Raw genomic sequence first — 27,994 nt, forward strand, 5'->3', positions numbered from 1 at the left:
TTAAGACAATCACTTGTTCATTAAGGCTCGATGCACTAAACAGCATCTCTCAGGGACCAGCTCTTTTTCTGACTTTGCATTAAAAGAGGGTTTAATATTTTTGCAAATTTACAAAAAAAATTATGAAAGAATAACTTTTTAGGCATACGCCGCCAACGTATGCTGGCAATGGAATCTGCCCAGACAAGGCTTTGATAAGTGTGTGTCTGTGTGTATGTGTGTATAGAGCATGAATTCACTGTCCAAATCTCTTTAGAGCCCAGACTATATGACAAGCATTGTTACATGGCACATAAAGAAAAGCAAAAAATATATATATACTGTATGTCTGTGTGCTATTGTCACCACCTGTACACTCATGTTTACTGGTTATTTTGCTGCTTTTGGGACAGTGAGGGAAGTCCATTGGTAAGCTGTGAATCAAGCGCCATCACTACACCCCCGGGACAGTGAATTCTGACTCTGAAAATGAAGTTTTTGTGTGTGATGCTATTATTTTCCCTTGTTAGACTGTGAATCTGAGGGGTGGGATGGGGTTATGAGAGGGGATGTGCTGGCAAGAACGAGTGGCAACGCAACACTGTAAGTAAGATACTGTAGCAATAAGAACTGGAGGCATTTACTACTGTCATGTTTGCATTGTAAGATTATTTTTTATTTTATTACTATTTACTATTATTATTGTTCTTATTATGACTACTATTCTTCTATTACTATTAGCCTATTGTTGTTCTGTTCTATTTGCATGACGTTTCATTGCAATGAAACATTTGGGGCTTATTTGTGTTTTCTCTTCTCATGATATTGTGAGTTTCGTGGGAGGGGCAAGGTGGGCGATGGGTTCGGGGCAAATTCCACGTCAATTCAGTCAGTTCAAAGCAAATTTACTTTCACAAGCTGGAAGAATTTTTAAATAAAAATGCTCTTATTTATACACAACCAATTTCAACTTGATTTGAAATGATTTTTTTTTTTCTCAACCTCTGAATGTGTGAGTTGGTTTAACCAGTCGGCCCTTTCGGAACTGGCCTTATTGAACCGGATCAGAGACCCTTAACCTGCAGCGGGAGGGAACAATGTGGGTGGGTAGGTGGGGGGGTTAATCTATTCTGAATGTTATGGAGTAGCCTGTTCAGTGTGAGGGGCTGAACGCTTCATGCGCCTTTACCACTCCATCAACACAGAATGACAACGCAGACCGCACAATAAAACTAGTCGCAGTTGACGGCTCGGATGAATTGCGCAGACATTTTTAATACACTTGGTTTGAAATGCATTTCCTACACTTAGTTAAATACACTCCACCCCAAAAACCTCCTTCTCCCTTTCCTGAGAAAACCTGTGTGAGTGTGTGTGTGTGTGTGTGTGAGAGAGAGAGAGAGAGAGAGAGAGAGAGGATGAGACATCTGCTCTACCAATGCTTTGTAAACTTTCTTGATGCATTACACATGCGTGCAATTGGAGTAGTGTTGAAAATCGTTAATTTATTGTTTAGAATGTCTTTGCATCCCAGCAAGAGCAAATAAAACAAAATGTAGCAATCTGTAACCGAAACCTAAAAGGTGCTTGGGCTACAGAATCTCTTTTACACAGGACTAACAAAACAAAAAAAACACAATAAAATGAGACTTTTTTTTTTTTTTTTTCAAAGTGCCATAGCTAGTGAGGAGAGGAAGGATTGGCAGAGTGGGGCGTAGATGCTTTACTGTGAGTGAGTTTACTTGAGAAACCAATCAAAAAAAAAGGGGAACTCCAAGGAAGATGTGTATTTAATTACACTGACAAACAGTTTTTACATTTTATGCTTTTTTCATTTGGTGAGAGGGGACTCTGCTGGACTCTGAACTCTGACTCTACTACAAATCCATCAGCTCTACTGTACACTTTCACATGAGAATGAGAGTGTGTGTGCGTTTGCGTGCCTGAATTTTCATTTAGGAGAGCCACAAACAACCACATTTGATGGATCAGCATGGGTTGAAGTTCAGAGCTATGCAGGGCCCGAACTGAGTCCTCCTTTGAGATGTATATACAATGTGAAGGTCTGAAGTGATTTTTGTTAAATTCTATATTTTATCGCTTTTGTAGACATTTTGTTGTGGGAAGAAAAAAAAATAAAATAAATTTTATGGGTGCATTTCTGTCTCGTTTTTCTGTCTCACAGATACACAATGTTAGATTTTTTAAAATGTTTTTATTTTAACCAAACATGGGGCAATTTTATTCTTGTTAAATGAATCCATAATGTATTAGTGTATGTTAATTATAACACAATTATCATTATATCAATATCAAAATATTTCTAGACAAAGTATACAAAAATATAATAGTTTAGACTTTTGTGAAGTCTTGAAAAATCAGTACAACTATATTTCCTCTTATGATTTATGAGATACAGCTAAATGATGATAAACCCTTTTCATGAGAATAATCTGCAACACTCCTGACAGTATTTACTTAATATACTAAAATAATATATTAGCATCCTTTGTACAAATAACAGCAATTAAATCTCTCGTGTCCTGTCACAGACTGCTGTTGATAAGTTTCCACAGTGTTTTATGAACAAACCATATGAGTGTGTGTTCAGGTACATGTCTTGGTAAAAGTGCATGTGTCTTAATTTCCCTACTTGCTGGGTCAAAGGTTACATCCTTGTTTCATCGTCTTCTTGTTCTCTCCCCTCTGTTGGCTCTGCCTCGCTGCTGTTCTCACAGCTGTCCGAATACGTCCTTAAATCTGAACAACAGAAACATCAGTTAGCGACATGTCGCTCCGATAACACAGTCATTACCACAAGAAAGAGAATACTGACAGGCCTGGGAGAAAGTCCACGCATCCGGCATGAATAATTTGGTTTGATTTGTTGGAGAAATCTTGGAGAGGACACAAGAAGAGGAAGAGGAAACACAACGCACCTTTGAAATATCAAAACAACTGTGTCTGAGTGTTTGTGTTTGTGTGTTTGTTTGCCGGGCTTGTTTGTTTTTGAGCACAGTTTCTTTCCGAGCAGTTATCCTCTAGATGCCGGTATCGTGCCTACCCAGAGACGTTAATTAATAGCTAATCAAAGCTAATGTCTCAGCAGCACATCGCCAGCACAAAGACATGATTAATATGTAATCAAAGGCCGTGGAGCACAACGCACAAAGCAGGGCCCACCCCCATGCCTCAAACACTACTGTTGTTATAGAAATAAACGAACACTCGCGGCTTAATTAGCTGGCTGTTGGTGTGTGTTGTCTTCATTTGAAGTTGTCGGGGATTTATCTCAGAGCCAGCGTCGGCCTCCTGAGTGACGACACAGAGGTGACATACGAATACATGCATATACACACGTGCAAGAAAAAAAAACAGTGACAAAGAAATTTCCTATGTATAATCCAAGGAGTCCAAAAAAACTAATTGATTTAAATAAAAAAAATCTTATACATATAATTATGTTAACAATGCGTATATTATCTCTCTCTCTCTCTCTCTCTCTCAACCCATACAGGTTTGAAACCACGGGTTGTGTGTGTGTGTGTGTGTGTGTGTACGTTTATCTGTGTGCGTATCTGTGTGTGTGTGTGTGTGTGTGTGTGTATCTATGTGTGTGTCAGTGTGCATGTGTGTGTGTGTGTGTGTGTGTGTACTTATATTTCTGTGTGTGTGTGTATGTGTATGAGTCAGTGTGCGTGTGTGTGTGTGTGTGTGTGTGTGTGTGTGTATGTGGGTCTGTGTGTGTATGTGTGTGTGTGTGTGTGTGTGTGTGTGTGTGTGTGCGTGTGTGTGTGTGCGTGCATGTGTGGATCTGTGTGTGTGTGTGTGTGTGTGTGTATTATAACATGCAACATTACAGCATTAGGATGAGAAAGTTTAGTCTGAAAATAAAGTTTAAAAAACACCTTATAGGTTCTGCATGGGTCCAGATGCCAGCTTTCAAATAATAGCTGTGTCCACTTTGGTTCTAGATAATCCATTTTCACGTCATTTGGGTTTGGTCACAAATGTTTGGACCCGTGAAGACTTCAAACACACACACACACCCACACACACACACACACACACACACAGAAATACTGAACATTACTGACCTGCCAGGCCCAGTCTGTGACAGCAGGCACCACAGGAGTGTTTTTGCAGGAAACCGCTGATTGCAGCATCTCCAAGGTTATCTGGACCAAAAAGCATCTCACCCCTGCTACCACTGCAACAGGGGCAGAAAAGGGTATATCCGTTTAACCAATATGTATTTCAGATCATCTCAAGTCGTTAAATCAAAAGGGAAAGATGTCTGTCGTTAATAATCTTGAGATATTGCTGGTTACTGCACCTTTGATCGTCAGCCATAATGACTGTTGGATCGGTCAGCTCCTCTCCTACTCCTGTCAAGGTAAGTGCACACAAGTAAATAAAGAAGACAGATAGAAACTCACATGTGTGTCGGCACACATTAAAGGAATCTACCTTGTATATCGAGCACCAGAAGCTCTCTGCATGAGTATTCATATGTCCAGTGGGAGAAAGCCAGCAGCATTTCTTCCAGTGAACAGCAGGGGCTGATCTCTTCTCCAGTGTTGTTGTTGTACTTCCTGAAGTCACCGGACATGTTCCTCTCAATAGTCAGCCACTGGCTGTTCGAATGCCAGAGGACCAGCGCTACATCAAGAAACCTTTTAGGAAGAACTAAAGGTTATGTACAGACAGTGGTGGAAGAAGTATTCAAATCTTTTCTTCAGTTAAAGTACTACACTGTGAAATGACTATACTACATGTAAAGTCTTGCATTCAAACCTTACTGAAGTAAAAGTACAACAAAAGTACCAACATCACAATGTACTTAAAGTATCAAAAGTAAAAGTACTCATTATGCAGAATGGACCCACTCAGATTGTTTGATATATTGGATTATTATTGCTGCATTTATGCAAGCAGCCTTTTCATTTTCTCAAGGTAGGGCTCATTTTAACTACTTAATATACTGTAATTAGGTTTAATTTTTTTTAAAGTCTAATCACTTTAAGTTTATCATGTTTTTATATTAAACATTTGGCAGAAAAGTAACTAAAGCTGTCAGCTAAATGTAGTGGAGTAAAAAGTACAATAGAGTTGAGGTATAAAGTTACATTAAATGAAAACACTCAAGTAAAGTACACGTACCTCAAAATTGTACCTTAGTACAGTACTTGAAGAAATGTACTCAGTTACATTTCACCAATAATTACAGACATACACAGACACACAAAGAAGCACATAAAAGAGAAAACACACACCTTGGTGAGTGGTGCATATCATCAGGTTTGACTTCGTTGAACACTTGCATCATCTTCTGGGCTGCTCTCTGCTGCTGGATCTCCTTCAGGGAGGTCAAACAGAGGTTGATCATTTAAAGGGATAGTCTGGATTGTTATTTATTGGGGTTGTATGAGATACTATATCAGTGCTTCTCTGCCTTTCTGCATTTTACTTTTTACTTACTCTTAAACAAAGCTGCAGTGCCGTGCTGCCATGGAAGTACCTCTGCCAGGCACGAACCACCTCCGACCGGAAGGCTTTGACCACATACACCAGACCAGGCCTGAGCACGTCCCGCTCTGCCCAGGTACACAGCACCCTGCAGCCCCGCCGGAGACCCCCATCCAGAGAGCCCTCTTCACTAGAGAGGGGCTGCAGCATCGCAGACAGGCCACGTGACGACCAGGAGGAGACTGTGCTGGATTCAGGGTCAGCATTGGAGGGCACTTCCTCCAGAGAGTAGATGCTCACCTCTTCACCTCCTGCAGGGAATGAGGACATAAAGTAATTGGAGTAAATGGGAAGGAGAGACAGTAATAAAGAAGAAAAGAGGTGACTGTGACACCAAACAAAGAAGTTACCCATAATGGAGACAGGAGTGAAGGGAATGGTGTGAGCCAGTCTCATCAGATTGTTTCTCTCCATAGCTGTTAACACACAAATACAACACTAAAATGCATGTTTAATAACTCAAAAAAACACAGAAAAGACTTAAGAATCTACTGCACCAAAATGTTAATTAACCTAATTAATCAAAACTTAATTTGCTGCATGCTACGTATCATCTTAGTACCTGAATAGTGAGGATACAAATTTTCAGTGGACTGGAAGGAGGAGCTCTTCACTGCAGAAAGAAAAACAAAGGGAAATAAAAATACAAAAACAGTAAATCTAACAATAATTAATATATTATCTGAATCAACACATAATGTATCTACACTGTATTGTAGTGTATTGTATTCTACATTGTACTGTATTCAGAAATACCTTCAGGGGCAATCCCACTCTGAAAACTGCAACAGAGACATAAAGAAAAATATGCAATGTAATTAATACAAACAAGTGTTTTGAAATTCACGGCTATTATAGCAGGCTATGTGTATGTAAGTTTACATGTGTATATATGTGTCATTATTCGTGCACTTAACCTTTAAGTAGCTCAGTTTATTCTGTGTTTAACTGCTTGTCATTTTTCTATCTAAGTACCTGAGAGCCTTGTAAAACCAGAGTCAAAATTCCTTGTATGTTGCACACATACAGTCATGGAAAAAAATATTAGACTGTGGTTTTCTTCAATTTCTTGTTCATTTCAATGCCTGGTACAACTAAATGTACATTTGTTTGGACAGATATAATGATAGCAAAAAAAAAATAGCTCCTAAGAGTTTAATTTAAGAGCTGATATCTAGACATTTTCCATGGTTTTCTTGATAATAACCAAAATCATTATCTATCTTAAATTAGTCTCTTATGAGCTATTTTTGTTGTTATCATTATATTTGTCCAAACAAATGTACCTTTAGTAGTACCAGGCATTAAATGAACAAGAAAGCAAGGAGAAAGCAAAGAGAAATAAAGGAGAAAACAAGGACAGTCTAATAATTTTTTCCATGACTGTACTTGGCCAATAAAGCCGATTCCAATTCTAAAAGACATGCAGACTTACGAAGACCTGACGCTCATGGGTCTGGCCCAGCTGTTCCATGCTGAGTGATTGGGACTCCTCGCATCCTGAAGGACAATGCAAAGATAATAAAACCAATCTCACATAGATTATACCATACACTCAATATATCTCATTTTTTCTCAATAATCCTAATGTTTTCACAGTTACAACAGTATATTGCCACATATTTACCTGATAGGAGAACACTTGCTTCTGCAACAAATCCAGTGGTTCAAAATCTGAAACAATATTGATATTTTCAATATTGGAATCTTCAAAGTTAAACTGTAGGTAACTTATTTAATGCACATTTGAAGTCTCTGGTCCGTGTCTCTTTATGTTAATACTGGGTTGATTACATGATAAATTCAGGGGCTTCTGTTTAATAAACCCACATTCTCCTTCTGGTACCACTGTCCATTCAGGTTTAATGGGATGATCCAGCTACTAATATGTACTTAATTTAAATAGGACTGTGGGTCCTTACTGAGCTGACTGAGGCTGGTTGAAGCCGACCAACATGTAGGTTCTCCTCTCAACTTCCGGCACCTTCTCCAGCAGGCGTCAGACAAATGGGACTGCGTGGTTACCTATTTAACACAAAAAATAAAGAGATGGAAGAAAAAGTCAGGTTTTTGGGGATATTTTGCGTGTGTATTCACTTACACAGTTGCAGATAAAGATTAGGCTACACTGAAATCAGTATTATACTGTTTGTATAATTAGATTCCAGTGGTGGCTGCTTAGGATTGTTACATCTGCTTCAGTCCAAATTTGTTGCTGTTTAGCCCTTAAAAACACGTACCTGTATTAGCAGGTAGTATAGCAGCAACCTAACACCACCATAGCTATAGAGTTATATTCATTAAAGAAAATTGCTTTATTTAAAAAAGACTGACATTTATCTGATGAAAGACTATATTTAAAATGAGTATTTTTTGGGGTGATGAGGTCATAAAATATGACAACAGAGATCCAAGGCTTCACTCAAAAATCTCAATAGAAGCGTTGAATATAAAACAAAATGACATTTAGTAGAGCCCTGGAAGTCACATAATATAAAATAAAATAATGAACAATAATTAGTGTATTACTGAGTCATCATTGAGAATTTCAACTCTCATGAATAGAGTAAATCTCTGAACGTCTTACAGTATCTGGACTGCTCTCTTTTATCTTCACCATCTTCCTGTTCTGGTTTTTGCCTCTGCTGTCCAAGGACTGAGTGAAGTCAGAGGATTTGGACCACTCTGCAGAAACAACACAACAGTTGATTTGGTGCGGCTCCATGATAACAAAAAAACAGATTCTGTACACAAAAGCAGACATAATGTAAAAATGAATTAGCATATTTAAGTTACAAAGTTACCTCTGTTCCTGCTGCACCGTAGTGATGTGTCGTCCTTAAAACTCCTCTCATCAGACAAACCCTCTTTGTTCATAGGTTCGTTAAGAGAAGGAAATGATCCCCTCATCAGACTACAAGGTGTCCCAGAGAAAGTCATATTCTCCACGCTGGATGACAGAGACCTGCAGTAGCCGTAGGGTCGGTCTCTTGACAAACACGCCCCCCTGGGCGGTTTCAGAGGTCGTCCCCAGTGGCTGGCAGGTCTGGAGCGAGAACTTGGTCGGCTATTGTCCTGAGAAAAGGCAGGATTCACCAAACCCTCTGAGACGTCTCGAGGTTCAGACAGAAGGAAAGCATTGCTGGAGGCTCTGGACACCCGTATATTAGATAGTTGTTCATGTGCCCTTTCCTCCTCTTCCTCTTCTTCTCTCTCTTCCATGGAAGTTTCTTCCTGATTGGGATACAGGTATGGGTCACATGTCCAGAGTTTATGATAAGGTGACTCCAAGCCTCTGGGAGAAAGAGGAGACTCACAGCGGGATGGTTGGCAGGACTCACAGGGTGTCTGGTCCCTAAAACCACCGACCTGACCTCCGATACCAGGAATGTGAGAGAAGGAAGCATGATGGTCAAAAGTAGCAGACTGTGAACGGGGAAAAAAATGTGTTAAAGTATTTTAAAATGCAGAAGTCATTCATTATGTGGTATTTTTATGGAATCACAATGGTTAGTACCTCCTCTGCTCCTTCCTCGTCCTCCTCACTGTGTCCTTGTCTTCCTCCCCTGCTCCCCCGAGGTCCAACACTGCACTCTTGGGATGCCCATTTACTCGTATGGCCCTTCAGCAATGAAGGCGGGGTACTTTTACACGACTTGGGCATCACTCGCCGCATATTAAGTACATCACAGTCTGCTCCACTTCTGTGCAGGAGGGTCCAGCTGTGAGGCAGGATGTGCCGGGACGCTGTGATGGGTCGACATTGAGCCAGGCGTGCCTCCTTCTGGTGGAGGCTGTCAGAAGCAGAGAGCAGAGTGAGGGTGTCCACGGCCAGCGCAGACAGGTCCTGGAGCTGACCCAGCTGACAGTCCAGCTCCGACAAGCTGTCCTGAATGAAGATGACCTTCTCAGAGACCTCCCCCACCATCATGCACATCTCCTCGGCTCTAGTGGAACAAAGATTTTAAAAAAGTCATTCATACAGTTTAAACATTTCACCTTTATATTATGATGTTACATGCTTGCTGTTCATGCTGTATACATAATCTCACAGCTGACAACATAACAAACTATAATAAAATGCCATGTCAAAAATAGCCCTGTTTCCATTCAATTACACAGTCACCCATAAAGTTGGAATAATTTTGTTTTTTAGAAACAATCCTCTGTTAATTGTGGTTTAATTTTCATTGTGATATGTTTGGAAGATATTGGTTAAGAAGTAATAACAATTTGAGAAGATATAAACATTATATGTCCAGAATAAATCACTCAATCAATTGAAACTAATATTCAATTAAACTTCCTCAATTGCACAAATACAATTTTAACACTTCCTGACGGTGTTTCTGGCCTTTGGTGAAGAGTTCATGCAGATATGGAAACACCTTTGCCGAATAAGTTGTAATGCAGCAAACATTAAATTCACATGACTGATCTCCCTCTCTGTCTTTGGACAGCATGAAACATGGTCAACACTAGCTGACATCAAAGAACAATTAAAACTTGCCCAATTGAATCTTATTCCTGACTATAATTTTCTATTGTAGATGGGGAAGAATGTTAGGCCTGAGAAAATGAGAATGAGGGGCAAAATATGACAAAATGAGCCATTGTGGGTGTTATAGTGGGAAGAATGTATTGGTTCTGGCATTGGACATATATGTTTGATGCCCCACTTGGAAATAGGCCTCAGGGCTTTATTTTGTCATCCTCTATTTTACTATACAAGCACTCACTGCCCTGGCTGAGCTGTATTTTAATGAAAAACGCAAATAAAATCAATCAATCAATCAATAAACACTTTACTACGCTGCCAACTTGCACAGGGCTACATAGCTCACACTGTATATCTTTAGTTTTTAAAACGTTCTTTGAAGCTACATCATATCCAGCCCCCAGTATTTCTATATTCACTGGCATCAGCCTGTGCAAGCAAAATAAATCTAAAAAGCCAGTAAAGTAGCTCACAATTGAAATTCTGAGAGGGAACACAAGAGCTGGAGGGTCATCCTCTCAGAAAACACAAATTGATTTCACATCCTACACTCCTGGTTTATAGGAATCAATTAGAATTTCAATCCAACCTCTCAGCTGTGGCTCTGATCCTGTTCGTTTGGCTGCTGTGGAAACCTTCACTCTTGTCATGGAAGTAGGCCTCTACACATTTCTCCTCAAACTCGTGGAGCTTCTTGCGATCCTCGTGGCCCAGGTAGAGCTCTGGTAAAGACGGGTAAGACAGTGACTTTATTACACGAAACATGCTGTGACCTCAGTCCTAACATGTTTGCAGTACTCACTAAGTCCAGTCCCTCTCTCTTCCCGCTCTGCATCTCCACTAAATCTCTTGTAGATGGCTCTCAAGCCTAAGGTCATGTGACTGAGGATGATAGCAGGCGGAGGCAGCCAAGGCCTCTCCTGATAGGTCATTATGTAGCGATAACGGTTGTACTTCCACAGCTTGTTAGACGTTGATGCCATGTCGAAGTAAATGTTGCTGTTATAAGAACAGACCATTCATTAAAATAAAAGTACTCTTTATTGGAAGTCCTGCACTATAAAAATGTAATTTGGAAATATTTTTATAAAAACACTTACTTAAAAAATGCAATGAGGATGTTGACCATGATGATATACTGGAAGAACATATAGACAGCCTGGAGGAAGGCCGTGAGGAAAGAAGCAGGAGGACACGGATGACCGTCATCACATGCTGTTAAAACACGAAAACACACACAGACGTTACACAAATGACCATCAATACCATCATCGAGAATTAATTTCTCAAAAAACAATGTACAGACTAATATGTATAAACTTTTTGAAGTGTGGTGTCTGTATCTGCAGCATACAGAAGCATGAGACGTGGACCTTAAATCAACACTGGTTAATAAGTATTAAGTGCTTTCTGTTGAACCACTAACGATCAATCTCTCCTGCGTAGACCTCTCCGTAGATCATCCAGTATGGCTGGAAGACTATGTCTCGAGCTAGGCTCCAGGACGGCTCCTCATTTGGCGACAGGATGGCCTTCCTGGACACCCCGAAGCTCAGCAGCACTATAGCCATCATCACCACTATGAAGAACATGTTGCTGGTCTGAGCAGACAGAGAGAGAGGAGAGAGGGGTGAATGAAAAAACAAAATCTCTACTTTCTTTCACTCCAACAAGTCGTGTACACTCAAGTCGGCTGATATTGGCCTGTCAAAGGCATATTGATATCAGTATATATGCTGTACGATATGTGCTGTTATAAAAACTTCTTTTTACGCAGTACATAATTCAGAAAATGTTGCTTGGTGTGACTTAATAATAGTGTAAGCTATTCATTTTTTTCTTTCTTTTTTTTTTCTTTAATAGTAATAGTAATTTAATAGTAACAGTAAGCAATTGACTGAAAATTTATGGTGTAGTGGTTAGAACTCTTGCCTCACAGCAAGAGAGTCGCTGGTTCGACTCCGGCCTGCGGCTCTTCTGCCTAGAGTTTGCATGTTCTCCCTGTGTCAGTTTGGGTTCTCACCGGGTACTCCAGCTTCCTCTCTCAGTCCAAAAACATGCACTAAGGTGTCTCTAAATTGCCCGTAGGAGTGAATGAGAGCCTGATTGTCTGTCTCTATATGTCTACCTAGTGCACAATCCACATAAAAAAAGGTATTTTTTCATTCCAGCTCAAAAAAAATAATATGTCGGCCACCATATTGGTTATCAATTAATTTTCCCCCTTTAAAATCAGTATCAGTATCGGTTTAAAAAATCCCATATCGGTCGTGCTCTGCTCTCTACCCACCATCTTGGTGATCATGGTGAGGTAAGGGCCAGCATGCTGATTGACAGCCAGCAGATCCATCACCCTGACGAACCAGAAGATGATGTCCAGACAGTAACTGATGCGTCCTGCCATCCGGTAGGGATGAGCATGCCAACGTAGTACAAATCCAGCCAGGAAGAGGAGGATGGCAATGAAGTCTGATACGTTCCAGTACTCTGAGAACCAAATCTTTAACTTCTGGCTCAGCTTCCTCGGCTCAGACATCAGAACCTAATGAAGGTATTATATGTTATGGACATTCTTTTGTAATTAGTATTAAGCTGTATTGTTCTCTTAAAACAAGATTGTTACTTTTGTCTTCAAAATGACACATTTTAAGCCTCTATAGAGAAAGTGTCAGAGCTGCTTACAGCAGTGGACCTAAACAGTTACTTAATTACAAAGAAGAGAAGAGAAATAAGGAAGAGAACATGTCTCTCTACTGGTTCTCTCACCTCTCTTGTTTTCTCCACTGCAGTGGACAAGATGTATGCGATGACCAGCCACTCCTGAACACTGGGTTGATCCTCCATCTTCACCAGAACAACGTAGGAGAATAACATCAGAAAGGCCAAGTAGGAAATCTAAAGTGGAAACAGGGACCGTAAAAAAAAATCAGAGGCAGACAAAGACAGATTAGAAAAATATACAGTCATGGAAAAATTATTAGACCACACTTTTTCTTCAATTTCTTGGTCATTTTAATGCCTGGTACAACTAAAGGTAAATTTGTTTGGACAAATATAATGATAACAACAAAAATAGCTCATAAGAGTTTAATTTAAGAGTTCATATCTAGCAATTTTCCACGGTTTTCTTGATAATAACCAAAATCATGATCAAGTCAAGTCAAGTCAAGTCAAATTTTGCATTAAAATGAACAAGAAATTGAAGAAAACAAGGGTGGTCTATTCATTTTTTCCATGACTGTACATTAAATACCACACATGCTGCAGGTACTCGCAGATCATCCATGCATTGTATTTTCAGAAGGAGAAATATTTAACATTTATTCACAAGTATAACAACATGTACACCACCTACTGTGTGAAACCAGAACTTTACAACAGGAGCTGTGTAGAATTCATAGAGTTTTGTGATCCAGGACAAACACTGCACGGTGATAGAGGACACAGTTTCTGACACGGGACCCAAACATTTGTCACGGAACGACAGGCCTCGCTCTGCATCCTGACTGCCCTGTGAGAGGAGAGGAATAAGCTATATTTATACAGCACTTGTCAATACAAAGTTACAAAGTGTCTTTACAAGGTTAGAACAAGAACAGCAAATATTTCAGGACAAGGACAAAGCCAAGTAGCTGTGTTTGTACCAGCTGAAGGTGTGAGATGGTCTTTAGTAGAGTTAGTGTGAAGAAGTACGACACTAAGGCCATTAGGATTTCGGTTCCAGTTAGAAAACAGCCCTGGATAATTGCCCTACTGGCACTTTACCGTGTGATCTGTTCTCTCGTGGGCTGGTGATGACTTCACAGACTCCAGTCCAAACAGCATTGCCTCATGGGACTGTGGTACATGGCACATTTCAGCTTTGCTTTTAAACTCCAGTAGCAAGATGGCAGGGGGCAGAAGAAGGCTCAAAATTATCTGTAAGAAAGAGATAATAAGTGTCTCATGTAAGCTCGTACAACTACCCAGAGACAAGAGCTTAACCCTTATGTCCTCCTCAAATTTACTACTCCTTTGACCTTTGTGGCCAAAAAATGCCACGCAAACAACAACTGCTATTAAATCACAATCAGATTTTATTTTCCATAAATCTCTTAAACAACTTCAGACTTGTTCAAAACTACCAAACATGTAATCATTTTCAGAATCTTAACCCTTTATATGCCAGTTATATGTTTGAAGTTTTCCATAATTTCTTCCAAAAAACACCAAAAATTAATTATTTTCCATATAATAAATAGTAGGGAGCTGCGGTTTTGGTGGTAATTAGAGCCTTGGATATGTCAAAGATTAGCGACAAAATTGATTTGATTGCATTAGTATTTTTTATGTAGTGCCAGATACTCCCTCTCGTGACCTTCGTTGCCAAAAAAGGCCATGCACACTAAAACTGCTATTAAATCACCATACATCAATATTTTTTTCAGATTTTTGTTTCATAAATCTCTTAAACAACTTCAGACTTGTTCAAAACTACCAAACATTGAATAATTTTCAGAATCTTAACCCTTTATTTGCCAGTTTAGTTTAGTAAATGAACCAATGAAGTATTAAAGACATGTAAGGTTTAATGACAATGGATTGAAAAAGTTCCTACAAAAAGTCATGCCTCAAGCTGTAACACTGCCAAATGATCAAAAAAATGAAAAAAAAGAGAAAAATGTACAAAAATGCCAGAGGAGGGCATAAGGGTTAAATCAAATGATGACATTTATGCCCATTATATTCATGCATTTTTTTCCCTCTGGTTTAGCTGACAAGTCTTTCAATGTTTACCTTCACAAAGGAGTTTTTTCTCATGTTGAGCGGACCTGTCCAGAGGTCTGTGAGGAGGGTCTGAGTGCAGGAGTGTGAGACGAATGGTCTATGACACGAGGAGACAGCCATCTGCAGACAGGTGAAGTGGCTCCATGCCTCCATCTCTGAAGTCAACAGCTTCATGGCCATCTGCTCATTCTGACGAAATGCACCGTCTAACACGTCCACCGCCAGCTGACCAAACTCACTAAGACACAGAGTCACAAATGACTTATCACTATACACAGGTTTTCATAGAAAGAACTGCATCAATATATATGGTATATATAAACATGCAAAAGCCAACAATACCAACAAAAAAATCAAAACAGAGCACTTTATTCAGTTGCAATTGTCCCCACAGGTTGACAACTGACAGTAACATATTTACACTCACAGAGAATATGTCTTGAATCGCTCTGAAATGTTGTCGTCGATACTGCTCTGCCGTGCCTCGAAGGCCATGGAGCGGTAAAGCTTACAGGCCACTGTAGCACGTGCCAGCGCCTCCTCGCCGTGCTGCCACAGGAACAGCGCCATCTGCTGACGCTGTTGAAGCACAGCCCACACGAAGAGGTCGTTGAAGTTGAAGGGAACCAGCAGCGGAGCAGCGCCAAGGCCAGAGCTCGTCGTGATCACTTGACTGGTCCCAGGTGACGCATCTTGCTCCTAATTTGAAGAGTTAGAGAGTCCACGAAAAAAACAAGGGATTGGAGATAAAGAAGGAGAGGAGGAGAAGTTAAGAAGTGAAGAAGGAATGGCAGGAGGGTAAAAAAACAACAACCAATGTTTCCCAAAACAGTCATATATATTGCAGTTTAAAATGGAGAGATAAAATGCGTACACAAAGCTATTTAACCCTGTAATCCCCCAACCCAACAGCAGGTTTGAAAGTTTTCTTCTTTTGAGAGTTTTCTTTTTTTTTTTTTTTTTCTTTTTACTCACCAAAATTACACAATTTATCTCTGATGGTCTTTAGAGGTTGGCCTTGTCGTCAAGTGTTTTTCTTTTTAAAACTATGTTTTACTGCACAAAAGACATTTTGGAGTTCTCTCCATTTCTAGCCATGATTGTGTTATTTTGGTAGGGGTGAAGAATTTATATATTGCCCTAAAAAAATGAAAGCACAGTAAGTAAAATATGAAAAAGAATATGACCCTGAAACTGCTATGCTTGACTGAAGGAAACTTTTTGTATGCAACTCATACAGAAGAAGATTTCCACCAACCTTGGGTTTGTAGGGCTGAGCAGTTCTGAAGAAATGCTGGTCCTGGAGACTCCTCCCCCTTGTAGAAGTTAGTATTAATCCCCGTCTCTGTTTAGACAAGGAGGTGGAACTGTCCCTTCGACCCTCCTATAGACACCGAAACAACAATGAGGAGACAGCATTATTTGAAAGAAAGCTTGGGCATAATTTATCTATAAAAGCAAGAAACGTCTGCGTGTGTGTGTGTGTGTGTGTGTGTGTGTGTGAGTGTGTGTGTGTGTGTGTGTGTGTGTCTAGGGCATATCTCGCTGACCGTTAGTCAGACTGACCAAAGATTTCGTATGTGGCTTGCGCATGGCACGAAGGTGTGCATCCTTGATTTTGAAGATTTTTCAATTAATTTTTCAAAATATCATTATTTAAGTAGGACGTGTTTCAGCATTGCACTTTTTCAGATTGGACGCCTTTTAGGGGAGCTCCGCCCCATTGTGTGATAGGCCTACACCTAGTCAGTAACACAATTCACTCTGGATTTCCACACCTGACTCATCTCATCTGTAAGTCTATTTAGCCTACCTTTAGGAGTTTTAAAGTGCACTAAAAGGTTCGATTTTCCAATAACGCAGACATAATAATTGCAGACGTTGTAGTGTGGCATGCAATGTATGAATATATACTTCCTACGGGCAATGCACTAGTTACAATCAATAAACAAAAGAGAAAAGGAAATAATTTCTAACTATCAGTGCTCACTTTGTCCTGCAGGCGGCTGTAGGCAGCTCTGAAGTGTTTCCGTGTGTAGGTGCTGCGGTACGCTCCTCCTATGAGGTACTCTATCACCAGACCCATGTCAATGAGAGAGAGACGGTAACCTATGGGAAGAGAAGTCTACTCACACACACACACACACACACACACACACACACACACACAAATACAGTAATTATGCATATATTAAGTAATTATAAGTAAATAAATCTATAGTGTAGACAAATGTAGCTCCATTCAAATACGGTTTAACAGCCAATAATGTTGTCTGTAGTGTATTTATATAATTTATATTATATACAGTATACACCTTAACAAATGTATTAGACCACCTGTCATAAAAACGACCAAACAAATATTTTAGAAATCTTTCAAAAGCTTGTTTAAAAACTTAAAATGTTACTGTTAGATATTTGGCAAATAAACTGAATTCACCTTTTTCTATCCAAATTTGAGCCGCTCATTGGCAAAAAAATAATCAAGCATAACATTCAACCACTAAAACTCATTTTTCTGTTCAGGAATGCAAGTAAATAACTATAATTTGACATTTTAATCAAGAAATAATAATGCTCTTTTTGTAAAACAGTACATTTGAAAATTCATGGATAAGAATAATAATTATATTTCAGCATTAAAAATATAATTTCGGTCAAAGAGCTTCTACATAATGGTGTATTAACCATTACAGAAACATAAAAATTATTTTGGTAATTGCTAATGCTGTTCATTTAGGACAGCTGTAGCTTAAACCGATGGTCTAATTCATTTGTTAAGCACTGTGTATTATTTATATAATTATAGGAGTTCTCATTCTCATAACTGACCTGTTTTGCATCTTCAACAAGGTGGTGCAGGAAACGGTCTGTTTGCCCATGTGGCTGTGGAGAGAAACTTATTCTTATTATTATTCAGAGAGTATAGACAAGTAAAGAGATAATAACTATCAAATCAGAGCCAAATAAAAAGGATCTACTGGTTACTTTTTAACACAGTCGTATTTTGCATACACAGTAGAAGCCCGGGGATCCTTAGCTCGTTTCTTAGGGGGACTTATTATCCCAGAGTTATGAATAAATAAACAGGCTTTAATACACAACAGATAAAGGCAGTATGGAGAGAGCCAAGTGTGTGTGTACTGATGACAAAGAATCTTGTGATCTAAAAGGCATCCAAAAACAACAACTACTGGGGAAATACCCTGAATGCAGTTGACCAGGAAACACAGAGATTATTGGTGCAAAACACTTAGAGAGCATTATTGTGATTTCAATCAAAGCCACAGTTTAGAAATTTTTTGCTTCAAGAGTCGCAAACAAAAGAACTGAATTTCTCTTGTTTGTAAAGCAAAGTGTGAGCCAAGGGGGAAACAAACAAGTAAATAGAACAGCAAGACAAACAAAAGTGCAGTGCACTTAAAATATCTATATTTTCATAATATGTTTATGTTTTTATGTCAATTTTTACACACAGTCACAAACATTAATAGTTACTAGAATAGATAGATAGATAGATAGATAGATAGATAGATAGATAGATAGATAGATAGATAGATAGATAGATAGATAGATAGATAGATAGATAGATAGATAGATAGATAGATAGATAGATAGATAGATAGATAGATAGATAGATAGATAGATACTTGAATATATATTATATTTACCGTGTTATAGAGCTCCTCGAGGCGATCAATAGTGAGAAAGCGGCTCATGGTCATACCGTTGTCAATCAGCAGTTTGACAAAACTGACCCGGTCCATCACCAGAGCATCCAGCATCGCCTGCTCCAAGGAACCCACCTGCATACAGCAAACAATTATTATGATTCGACAACAAATATGGATTGAACGATTCTTTGTGTAGAGAAAACAGGGAGAGTCAAATGGCCTTAAATCCATGTGAGTGCATACTAGACAACCAGTTGTTGAAGTAAATTAAGTGAAAGTACTGATAGCGGCAATTAAAATACTCTGTTAGAAGTAAAAGTCCTGCACAGAAAATGTTGCTTAAGTAAGAGTAAGTAGGTGTAATCAAGAAAATGCACCAAAAAATTAAAAGTAAAAATATTCAATGGAGAAAATAAAATAAAAAACACCTGATAAACTCAAAATAATTTAAAAAACGAGAATGTTTATTTGAAATAGCTGCCAATTAATTTTCTGATTAATTAACCTTACTAATTAATTAACTATTGTTTCAGCTGTACTTATATTTTATCAACTCGTGTTTTTTGGTACAAAACTCTTATTTTGTAACAAGTAATGAATCCTCAGCAACTGACTAAAACGGTCAGATAAATGTAGTGAGGAAAAAATCCCTCTATCCCTGTAATGGTGTAGTAAAATTAAGAACCTTAAAACTAACTACAATTTCTACTTAAGTACAGTTTTTGAATAAATGTACTTAGTTTCTTCATGTAGAGAAATCAGGGAGAGTCAAATGGCCTTAAACCCTTGGAAAGACATGAGAGGTCGCTTTGTCAGAGCTATGATGATGAGGATGGATGTCCAGTTTGTTAAACGTCGAGAGGCTGACAGTAATTTGGACTTGAAGGTAAGTGGCAGTAACTGCATACAATGTTATAGTGGTATGTCAGTGTGTACTATCGTTTCCAGGCAGCTTTCCTTTTCTTCTGCTGTCTGCTTCTTTTCTGCTACTTCTTGCTCGTTCATAGAATATCATAAACACCTCTGAGCATGCTCATAGCTCATGCCATCTGCAGAGGCCCGTGCCACTGTGTCTTACGTAAGTCGGTCTCACCTGCCAATGCTGTCCGTAGAACAGCACATCTTTCTGTGCAATGTCAGCCCTGTCCCAGGCTAAGGCCATACTCAGCTGCTCTGCAGGACTGGCCTTAGTACCTTTTCATCAAACAGAACAAAAAAAAGTCAACAGAACCTATATCACAGCATTCATGAATATAATAAACCTTTCTCAGAACTGAAATTTTGACTTGTCATAGCAGGAAAGTCCAGATTTAAAACTTATGACTGTTGTTATAACAAGTGTAGTGTTTGTTAATATCAAGTGCAGTGTTTGTTAATATCATAAATTACACTGGTGGTTTTCCTGCTATGAAATGTCAAAATATCTGCAGTCAAACAATGTTTATTGTCACAACCAAGAGGAGAAATATATATCAGTACCCTTGAGACTAGTTGTCAAAATGGCTGCATCAGGCGCCGTTTGGTCCTCTGACTCGGAGTCAAAGATGGTTATCTGTTGTTCAAAAGCATATTGAAGTAGTGTGAGTAGTCCATGCGTTGAGTCACAACATACACATTCCCCAATGGTGTTTAACTCACAGACTGTCTGTGATCCATACACTGCAGGAGGAGGCCGTAGAGCTCAGCGGCTTCTGCTATCTCTACTCCAAACACATCTCCAATCCTGACAAGGAAGTCCTCTTTAATGTCAGCATCCAACTGCCTAAAAATTGCAGAGAAAATGTAAGTTATGCTTAAGAAAATTGCAACTAATGGCAACATAACCATACGGAAAAAACGCACAAATGGCGTCAATACATAGTTCAAAAATAGTTGTTTTCTTGCTACTATGGTCTTGCTAAAACTGAGCTAAGCAAGCTATATAACATAAACATAAACTGCAGGCTGATGCTACATATGGAGAATATACGATAGCTGTGTTATTTTTGATCCGCTCCAAAAGTTTAGCAGTTTGGTCCAATTTTGCGTATTCTTGCTCTGCTGTTAGATAAATAGCAGTTAACCTTTGTCTCTATAGCTGTTGACTGTATATTTAGAGTGTAAGGACTCAATAGTAGATTGGCTCACCATATTACCACATTGAAAAGGGCTATTATGCATGTCTATCTGTACAAAGTCTGGGTGGGAGGAGGTGAAAAGCTGCCCCCTATGATTTTGAAGCATGTGTGCAGGTATTACACATTGTATCTTTAAAGTGTTGCTAAATGGGGCATAATAACATAACCATATGCTATAGATCTACTTTAGATAGATATATTAGATAGATTAGACTTTATTGTCCACCATGGTGGAAATTTGTCTTTGGCTTCTCCAATATATAAGATACAAACATAACGATCTATGAATATACATGAATACACATAAGTAATAAATAAATACACTAGCAATACACTATACACCAATAAAAACATACAGCAACAAAAATTGTGCAAATGGGAAGGACCCAGCAGCAGCAGGTGAACACATTTAAATACTGAGGTATTCATCATTTGGAGTTCAGTAACTATGTCACGGAGAATAAAAGCCCTCTTATATGTGTTCCGGCTCGTCATCAGGGCCCTGAGTCAAGGGCCAGAGGGAAGCTACTCAAACATATATATTATATACAGTGGATGTGAAGAACCTACAGATGTCTGATTAGCCTTCCTTTAGATTCAGTAAGGCAGGCGTACATACCTGTCAGCAGCAGTCTGCTTATGTAAAAAGGCGAGGAGGTCAGCAGCCCGGCCCGACCCCTCGAACACAAACACTGGCACGGGGGGCACATTGCTAACATAGTCCAACACTGTGGACACAATGGCAGGGCCTCCCTCCACCACCACACACACAACAGGCACTCCTTGGTTCAGTCCTACAAAGAAGGGAAGAGATGGTGATATAACATCAAACCCCGGAGCTTTTCTCTCTTTCTATATGTACTGCTCAAACACACACACACTGACTCACGAGGGTGTATCTTATGTAGCTGGATGTGTTTCTCAAGTTTCCTCCTGAGGCCTTGTTGGCAGCCATGTTTTCCCAGCGTTCCATCATCCACCAAGAGAAAGTGGGAGTGGAAACCGTTAAGACAGGCCCTCTTGCTCAAAGGATTCCCCAGCGGCTGGTAGGGCCTGAAAACCTGAACCAGGGAAAGTCACATCAAGGGCAAACCAGGAGTCAGTCTTTGTCAAACATCGCAGCAGGATATGTTAGAAATATTTATTGTATTCAGTGTCTAACTAATTCAACAATACATAAGATTTTAGTACGCACATCTCTGCCAATAAGGTCCGTGTTGTTTTCAATGTCTCCCCATGGCGTGATGCCGACTGTGTTTCTCTTTCTCAGGTTGTGGCTCCCAAATGTTTTCACTGCCTCGCCCACATACTTAGACACACCTGAAGAGTGTGCAAAGAGCAGCTGAATGCACAGCACATATACAATTCAACTGTATAAATAGTACTAAAGTATCCTTTTTATGCAACTGCAAACTAATGGACATAGAATGCTGCTACGTCCCACAGAATAGACACAGGGACACTAAGAGTGAATGGACTGAAATCCTTGCAAATGGACACACCCACTCAAGCTCACACAGGCCAAGAAAAGTACATTTACAACACCATGGCATACCGAAATTTCCCTGCAGTACAAAATTTAATCTTCTGGTTAGTGAAGATCGTACAGGCATCACAGGGTTCTTTAGCTGTTTCAAACCAGAACCAACACAGATTAAATAGTATTGTATCATCAAACTGCAATCCCAGTAATATGATTGCATACTAGACAATCAGTTGTTGAAGTAAATTAGGTAAAAGTACTAATAGTGGCCAATAAAAATACTCTGTTACAAGTAAAAGTCCTGCATAGAAAGTGTTGCTTACTAAGTAAGAGTAAGTAGGTATAATCAAGCAAATGTTCATAAAAAAAAAATTAAAAACATTCTGTAGTGGCAATTTTGTCCGAATAAATAACAAAATTAAACTTAAACAAACTTAATCAAAATGCCACTGATGCACCATGAGCGTGTGGTGTACGCAGGCAAAGAAGGTGATGTCCATGCATAATTGTTAGTTCCAAAGGTTTATTTTGTCCATTGCGAGCAAGCAAACAAAAGAACAAAGAAACCTGGCTCCTGCTGCCTATCTTCGCGCTGGTAAAAAACCATAGGCCCACCCAGGTGCATGACGGCCCTCTGCCTACCTACCTACCTATATAACATCAGGTGCCCACGGTGCCAACCCAAATTCCATAAAACACAAAATATAATATGTAAACTAAATATGCTAAACAATAATGATGATTAAACTAAACAATTAACTAGCAAAACAAAATATTATCAAAATAAACAAACGTCTAAAATAATCAAACAATACTCATTGTTAATAATAAACTAAACAGACAACTAAATACTAACAAGAACTAAATAGCTCCAACACATTCAATGCAGAAAATTAAAAATCGCCTGAAAAACTCAAAAGAATTTTAAAAAATGAGAATGTTTATTTAAAATAGCTGCTAATTAATTTTCTTTCAATGGGCTTACTGATTTTTTGTACAAAGATCTTATTTTGTAACATGTAACTAATTACTTTAGCAACTGATTAAAGCTGTCAGATAAATGTAGTGAAGAAAAAACCCCTGTGGTGGAGTAGAAAAATAAAGTACGTTTCCACTGTGGAACGTACTGTGGAACGTACTGTGGAACGTACTGTGGAACGTACTGTGGAACGTACTGTGGAACGCCCTTCCTGACACCCTGAGGGCACCACAGTCCATAGACACTTTTAAAAAAGGACTAAAAACGTTCCTTTTTAGCAAAACCTTTGGTTCCTCCCATCTAGATGGTTTTTAGATTATGTATGTATGTTTTCTGTTTTTAGCTGTTTTTTTCCTTTTGTATTGTTTTTATAATTAGACTGTTATGCTTTTAACCTGTAGCACTTTGAGATTTCCTGTGATGTAAACTGCATTACAAATAAAATGTGTTATTATTATTACTTTAAAACTACCTAAAATTTCTACTTAAGTACAGTTTTCGAATAAATGTACTTAATTACATTTCACCACTGAAGAAAATAGCCAAGATACAGTGTTGTTCAAGAGTAATAAATACTGACCGACATTCCCAGGTCTGAATACACACACACACACACACACACACACACACACACACATATATATATATGTCACATAACACCTGCCTGTATTAATGCCATCAGTGAGTATCCATGCCCCGGTGCTGACAGCAGCAGTGATCAGCCCTTTACTGAAGGCCTGCTTCACTTTAAGGGGCAGGGTGAAGTTTTCTGAGCCGCCCTGGACAGTCAGCAGCAGCTTGGGTCTCTCCATCTGCCACTCCCTCAGCATCAGCTGGAACAGCAACTCTGCTTTTGAGTCCACAGCCACACGAACATACTGGACAGGAAAGACATGACTTTTAGGGAGGCTGCTTGTGCTCTTCTCAGGTACTGCCAAGGTGACTGTATTGTGAGGTAGATACTATCTTAAATCTCTTAAAACTTGTTTATACCACAATCAAAAGCCCAAATCCCTGTCTTACTCCTGAACAAGTATTCACATTCATTTTTGGCTTAATCTGTAGAAAATGGTAGTCGAGTTATCAAAGTTTAGTTTGATAACTAAGAAAACAATCAATATCTTCTTTGTAACATATTGTACAGTCAGTAGACTCACAGACCTTTGCCCGGCAGACACGTGTGGCAGTGTCCTGGAAGTCTACGGTCCCATAGGCATTGGTGGGACTGGCTTTGGTGTGGAGCTCTATGGACCAGTCCTCTTCCAGGTCCTGTCCAGGACCAGGATACAGAGATATGGGGGGAAGGGACTCTTGCCAAGAGTGCTCCCCCATCAGGCGGCCACAACAACATCTGGCCAGAGAAAGATCATGTAAATGAGCATAGCAGGTGGAGTGGAGGGGGCAGAAATTCAGTCTGACATCTATTTTTGTGTCTACACATTATTCACTTATATTTTGTCACACTTTTAAGCTATCACAAATAAGTATTTGCTTGTAACTTAGGGCTGCGTGCTTGGGAAATATATTTAATTGTAATTATTTTGACTGATATTACAATTGTGATATGATTCATGATAATTTGGCACATATTTTGCACAATTCCACATTGGGATACTGATCAAATTTCGATAAATTGTGCAACCTCTATTTAAAAATGCTCCAGAATCAAGTTAGGCTTGTTCAGTAAAATAAACACCTGACAGGCGTCCAGCTGGCCTATTTAACTCTGGCTGGGGCAATTCCTCCCCCTTTCCTGTCTCCCTCTCTTTCTCTTTACTTCCCTTTTCCTTGGGTCTACATCTCTATGTTGTAAGGTTGTGTTTATTAATTTTACAGCACAGAAAATTCACACACATCTCTTACTCATTCATAAATCAACCAACTACCACTAACCTCCAGTTGAGGTAACACAACAACCCACATGGAAATAAAACAAGAGCGTCACTGGAATAAGGGGTGTGGAGTGGGTGGGGGGTGGAGCGGATTTGAGAATGGTGTAAGGAGACATATATAATCTTTCAATTCAGAATACCTGATCAAGTTTTGGCATACTTGACATACTGGATTGCATCTGTAAGAAACAGGAAATAACACATTATCAAAGAATCTGCATGGTCTCTATTCCTGGAAGGAAGGGCTGAGTGCCAAATAGTTTTGCTCTTAGAAAAATGTTTCCAACCACTGCTGATAATATCACCAACTGAACAAATAATCCTGTACTTCTTCTGGGAATCATAAAAAACATGTACTTAAAAACACTTTTTGGAAGCACTTCAATGCGATCGTATTCCAGTTTACCTATGTAGGTCCCGAGATGAAGGGATAAACTTCACACACTCTCTCTTGAAAAAGGTTTCCTCAATCCAAGACTTCCGTGACTGGAGTGAGAAGAGAAAATATTAACTTTCAGTACACAGGATCCTGGAGCAGCCAAGCACAATCTTCTCAGCTGCATTGTCAAACTCATCCCCCGGCAAGAAAACAAAACTATTCCTGACGAAAATGTAATCACTGACCTTCTCAGTGAAGCTCATTGCAGTGCCGGCAGCAGCCTACATGCTGAGCCCACAGGGAGCTAAGTGTAGGTCCCTCCCCGTCATAGAAACCTGAACTGCACTCTTAAAAAACACTGGCGGGATGTGAGCTATAACAGTCAGCATCTCATTCAGTTTCACAGCGGTCTTTTGCTCATGTTCCGCCTCGTCTTTCAAGGTCTGTCCTGCTCTTGTAGTCCGTTTCCTTGACAAATTTAACAATGGCCTAACTGAGTAGCAAATTGTTGGTAGGAAACATACACACATCCCCTTCCTGAGATTAGTGCACAGGGTTGGGGGCTGGTGTGCTGCCTCCCTGGGTCGGACTGTGTAAACACTAAACAGAAAGTAGCTCACAGTATTTTTACAATAAATATATATCTTTATAGACAACATACCTCTATTGTTTAACATGCACTGCTGCATTTGGAGCCGCTACAAAACTAACATAACATAAAGAATTACTTTAAGGATCCTGTGCTCTATATGGGAATTTAAACATTTATTCATATAGTTATTTATGCACATGTATGGCCATCTAGTGGGTGTTAAATTAATATTATTCCATAATTAAAGAGGTAGGCAAGCATGAGGCAGTTCTGCATGAGACATCCCTTATTAGCATTCTTGACAATTATTTAAACAAAGTATTGCAGCAAGGCTGGGAAATGTATCAATATTATATTGATTGTATCGTCTTAGATTTTGGATATCGTGATATGGCATGAGAGTTGTTTTTTCCTGATTTTAAAGGCTGTAAGTGACGTAATTTTGTAAACTTCAAGCACAGTTTTAGCTGTTGTATTACTTTCATTTATCCATCTCATTATATCCACTTTACTTGGTAATGGTGTTAATATTTTGTGAAAGCTCCAACAGTCAACCATGAAATATCGTTGCAATACCGATAGAGTTTTTTACCATGTGCTGCTGCTTTTAGAGTTGGTACAGAAATAACAAAAAAAAGCACTACTTCTGTGCTCTATGTGGTAATGTATACATAAATTCATATAGTTATTTATGCAGATGTATGGTCATGTAGTTGATGTTAAATTAATATTATAATATTATTATTATAAAGAGGTGGGCAACCATGAGGCAGTTCTGCAAGACACATCCCTAATTAGCACCCTTGAGACATATTTACACAAAGTATTGCATTGTACAGGGTTGAGCATTATATCAATATTATATTGATATTGTGATATCAGACTAAAGATATCATCATTTCATATCATTTGTGAACTTACCAGACTGTCCTTGCTGTTGTATTATTTTTCTGCCTTTATCCACTTAGTCATATATCCATATTACTTTTGATTATTTTTCAAAAATATAGCACCAATAGTCAACCTTATAATTTTGTTACAATACTGATATATAGGTAGCATAACTTGGTGAAAAATATCGTGATAATTGATTTTTTTTTTTTCATATTGCCCAGCATTATTGTATTGTGCATGACCCATATATCTCAATTTCCATCATTAGTTCCTTGATAAAGCATAATGTAACCTCTCTAAACTAACTTGTCAGCTTCACAGTTGTTGTTTTTGATGATTAATCAAAAATATCATGCACTAGTTCAATCTAAAGTAATGTAGAGTTGAATACCTAAAACACAATATATTGCTCTGAAATGCTGCAGTAACTATAACTTAATAGCTATATATCGTTATTAATGCAAACATAAGCCAGAAAGTACCATAAATAATTATCTGCAATAAAAAATCTAGTTATATAGCGTTAAATATAAACAGTAAGTTACACTGTAAAATAATAATAAAACATTTATCTAAAGTGTATTCTGAAGACGAAAATGAAATATAAAGCAAAGAAAATTGTTTTTCCTAACATAACGTCACTTGACATTAACAATTACGTGTTAATTTATCTAGAATTGAATCAAATGTAAACTCTGCTAACATTAGCTATTTGCTAATAACAAGCTAATAAGTTGCGTTTAATAAATAGTTTTACAGCTGCCATAAATAGGAGAGCTTTCTGTACACACTCGCTGGCTTCTTCAGTAGATACAAGCATTAAAGGGCATAACCATAGACTGTATAAAGGGCATAACTTACCATGATTGTACACTCCAGTTACAAACGTGCACCATGCGAGACTAAACTTTGAGTGAAAATCCCACCACTTGATTTATGATCCTCCTGACAAGGACTGACTGCCCTTATATCAGCCGCGGGTCCAAAGGGCAGGCAGAGCCTTTCTACAGAGGCCTGGAGGAGTTCATGACCTCCTCCTTCAAACACACTCAGGATTCTTTCACCTCCTGAGCTGTCAACAAATGCTGGAGGGACTAATGAGTCCCCCACCCAGGTCTTGGTCTACAGACAGGGAAGAGTAGAGAAAGTAGGCAAGAGGGATGATGGAAATTAATATGTGAATGATATGTCTTTTTATGAGGTACTTGTAC

At 38.9% G+C, this 27,994-nt stretch overlaps 1 protein-coding gene across 1 annotated transcript; it reads right to left on the reverse strand.

The window, feature by feature from the left end:
* Positions 1-1,982: 1,982 nt before the first annotated feature.
* On the reverse strand, positions 1,983-27,987 carry trpm6 (transient receptor potential cation channel, subfamily M, member 6). The gene is made up of 40 exons (XM_059336646.1): positions 27,645-27,987; positions 25,325-25,404; positions 25,059-25,097; positions 24,188-24,377; positions 23,691-23,904; positions 21,760-21,884; positions 21,454-21,625; positions 21,184-21,358; positions 20,086-20,209; positions 19,927-19,999; positions 19,541-19,641; positions 18,445-18,579; positions 17,606-17,659; positions 16,764-16,898; positions 16,032-16,157; positions 15,201-15,472; positions 14,783-15,011; positions 13,772-13,924; positions 13,362-13,517; positions 12,773-12,901; positions 12,297-12,548; positions 11,433-11,607; positions 11,107-11,221; positions 10,809-11,005; positions 10,596-10,728; positions 9,026-9,455; positions 8,313-8,934; positions 8,096-8,193; positions 7,431-7,533; positions 7,136-7,182; positions 6,944-7,008; positions 6,265-6,290; positions 6,071-6,121; positions 5,859-5,924; positions 5,461-5,759; positions 5,256-5,338; positions 4,450-4,655; positions 4,316-4,367; positions 4,077-4,189; positions 1,983-2,739 (listed from the first exon to the last, which is right to left on the reverse strand). The coding sequence occupies exons 1-40, from the start codon at positions 27,645-27,647 to the stop codon at positions 2,648-2,650; spliced, it is 5,910 nt and encodes a 1,969-aa protein (XP_059192629.1). The 5' UTR covers positions 27,648-27,987; the 3' UTR covers positions 1,983-2,647.
* Positions 27,988-27,994: the final 7 nt, after the last annotated feature.

This window comes from Centropristis striata, chromosome 7, assembly GCF_030273125.1.
Source record: "Centropristis striata isolate RG_2023a ecotype Rhode Island chromosome 7, C.striata_1.0, whole genome shotgun sequence".
NCBI lineage: Eukaryota > Metazoa > Chordata > Actinopteri > Perciformes > Serranidae > Centropristis > Centropristis striata.

Bases quoted from the DNA above. Each gene is read 5' to 3' on its own strand.
- trpm6 (XM_059336646.1), bottom strand. The intron at 23,905-24,187 runs GTCTGTGAGTCT...TTTCCTGTCCAG, and splicing joins CACGTGTCTGCCGGGCAAAG to TATGTTCGTGTGGCTGTGGA. The intron at 11,006-11,106 runs GTAAGTGTTTTT...TTCTTATAACAG, and splicing joins ATCCTCATTGCATTTTTTAA to CAACATTTACTTCGACATGG.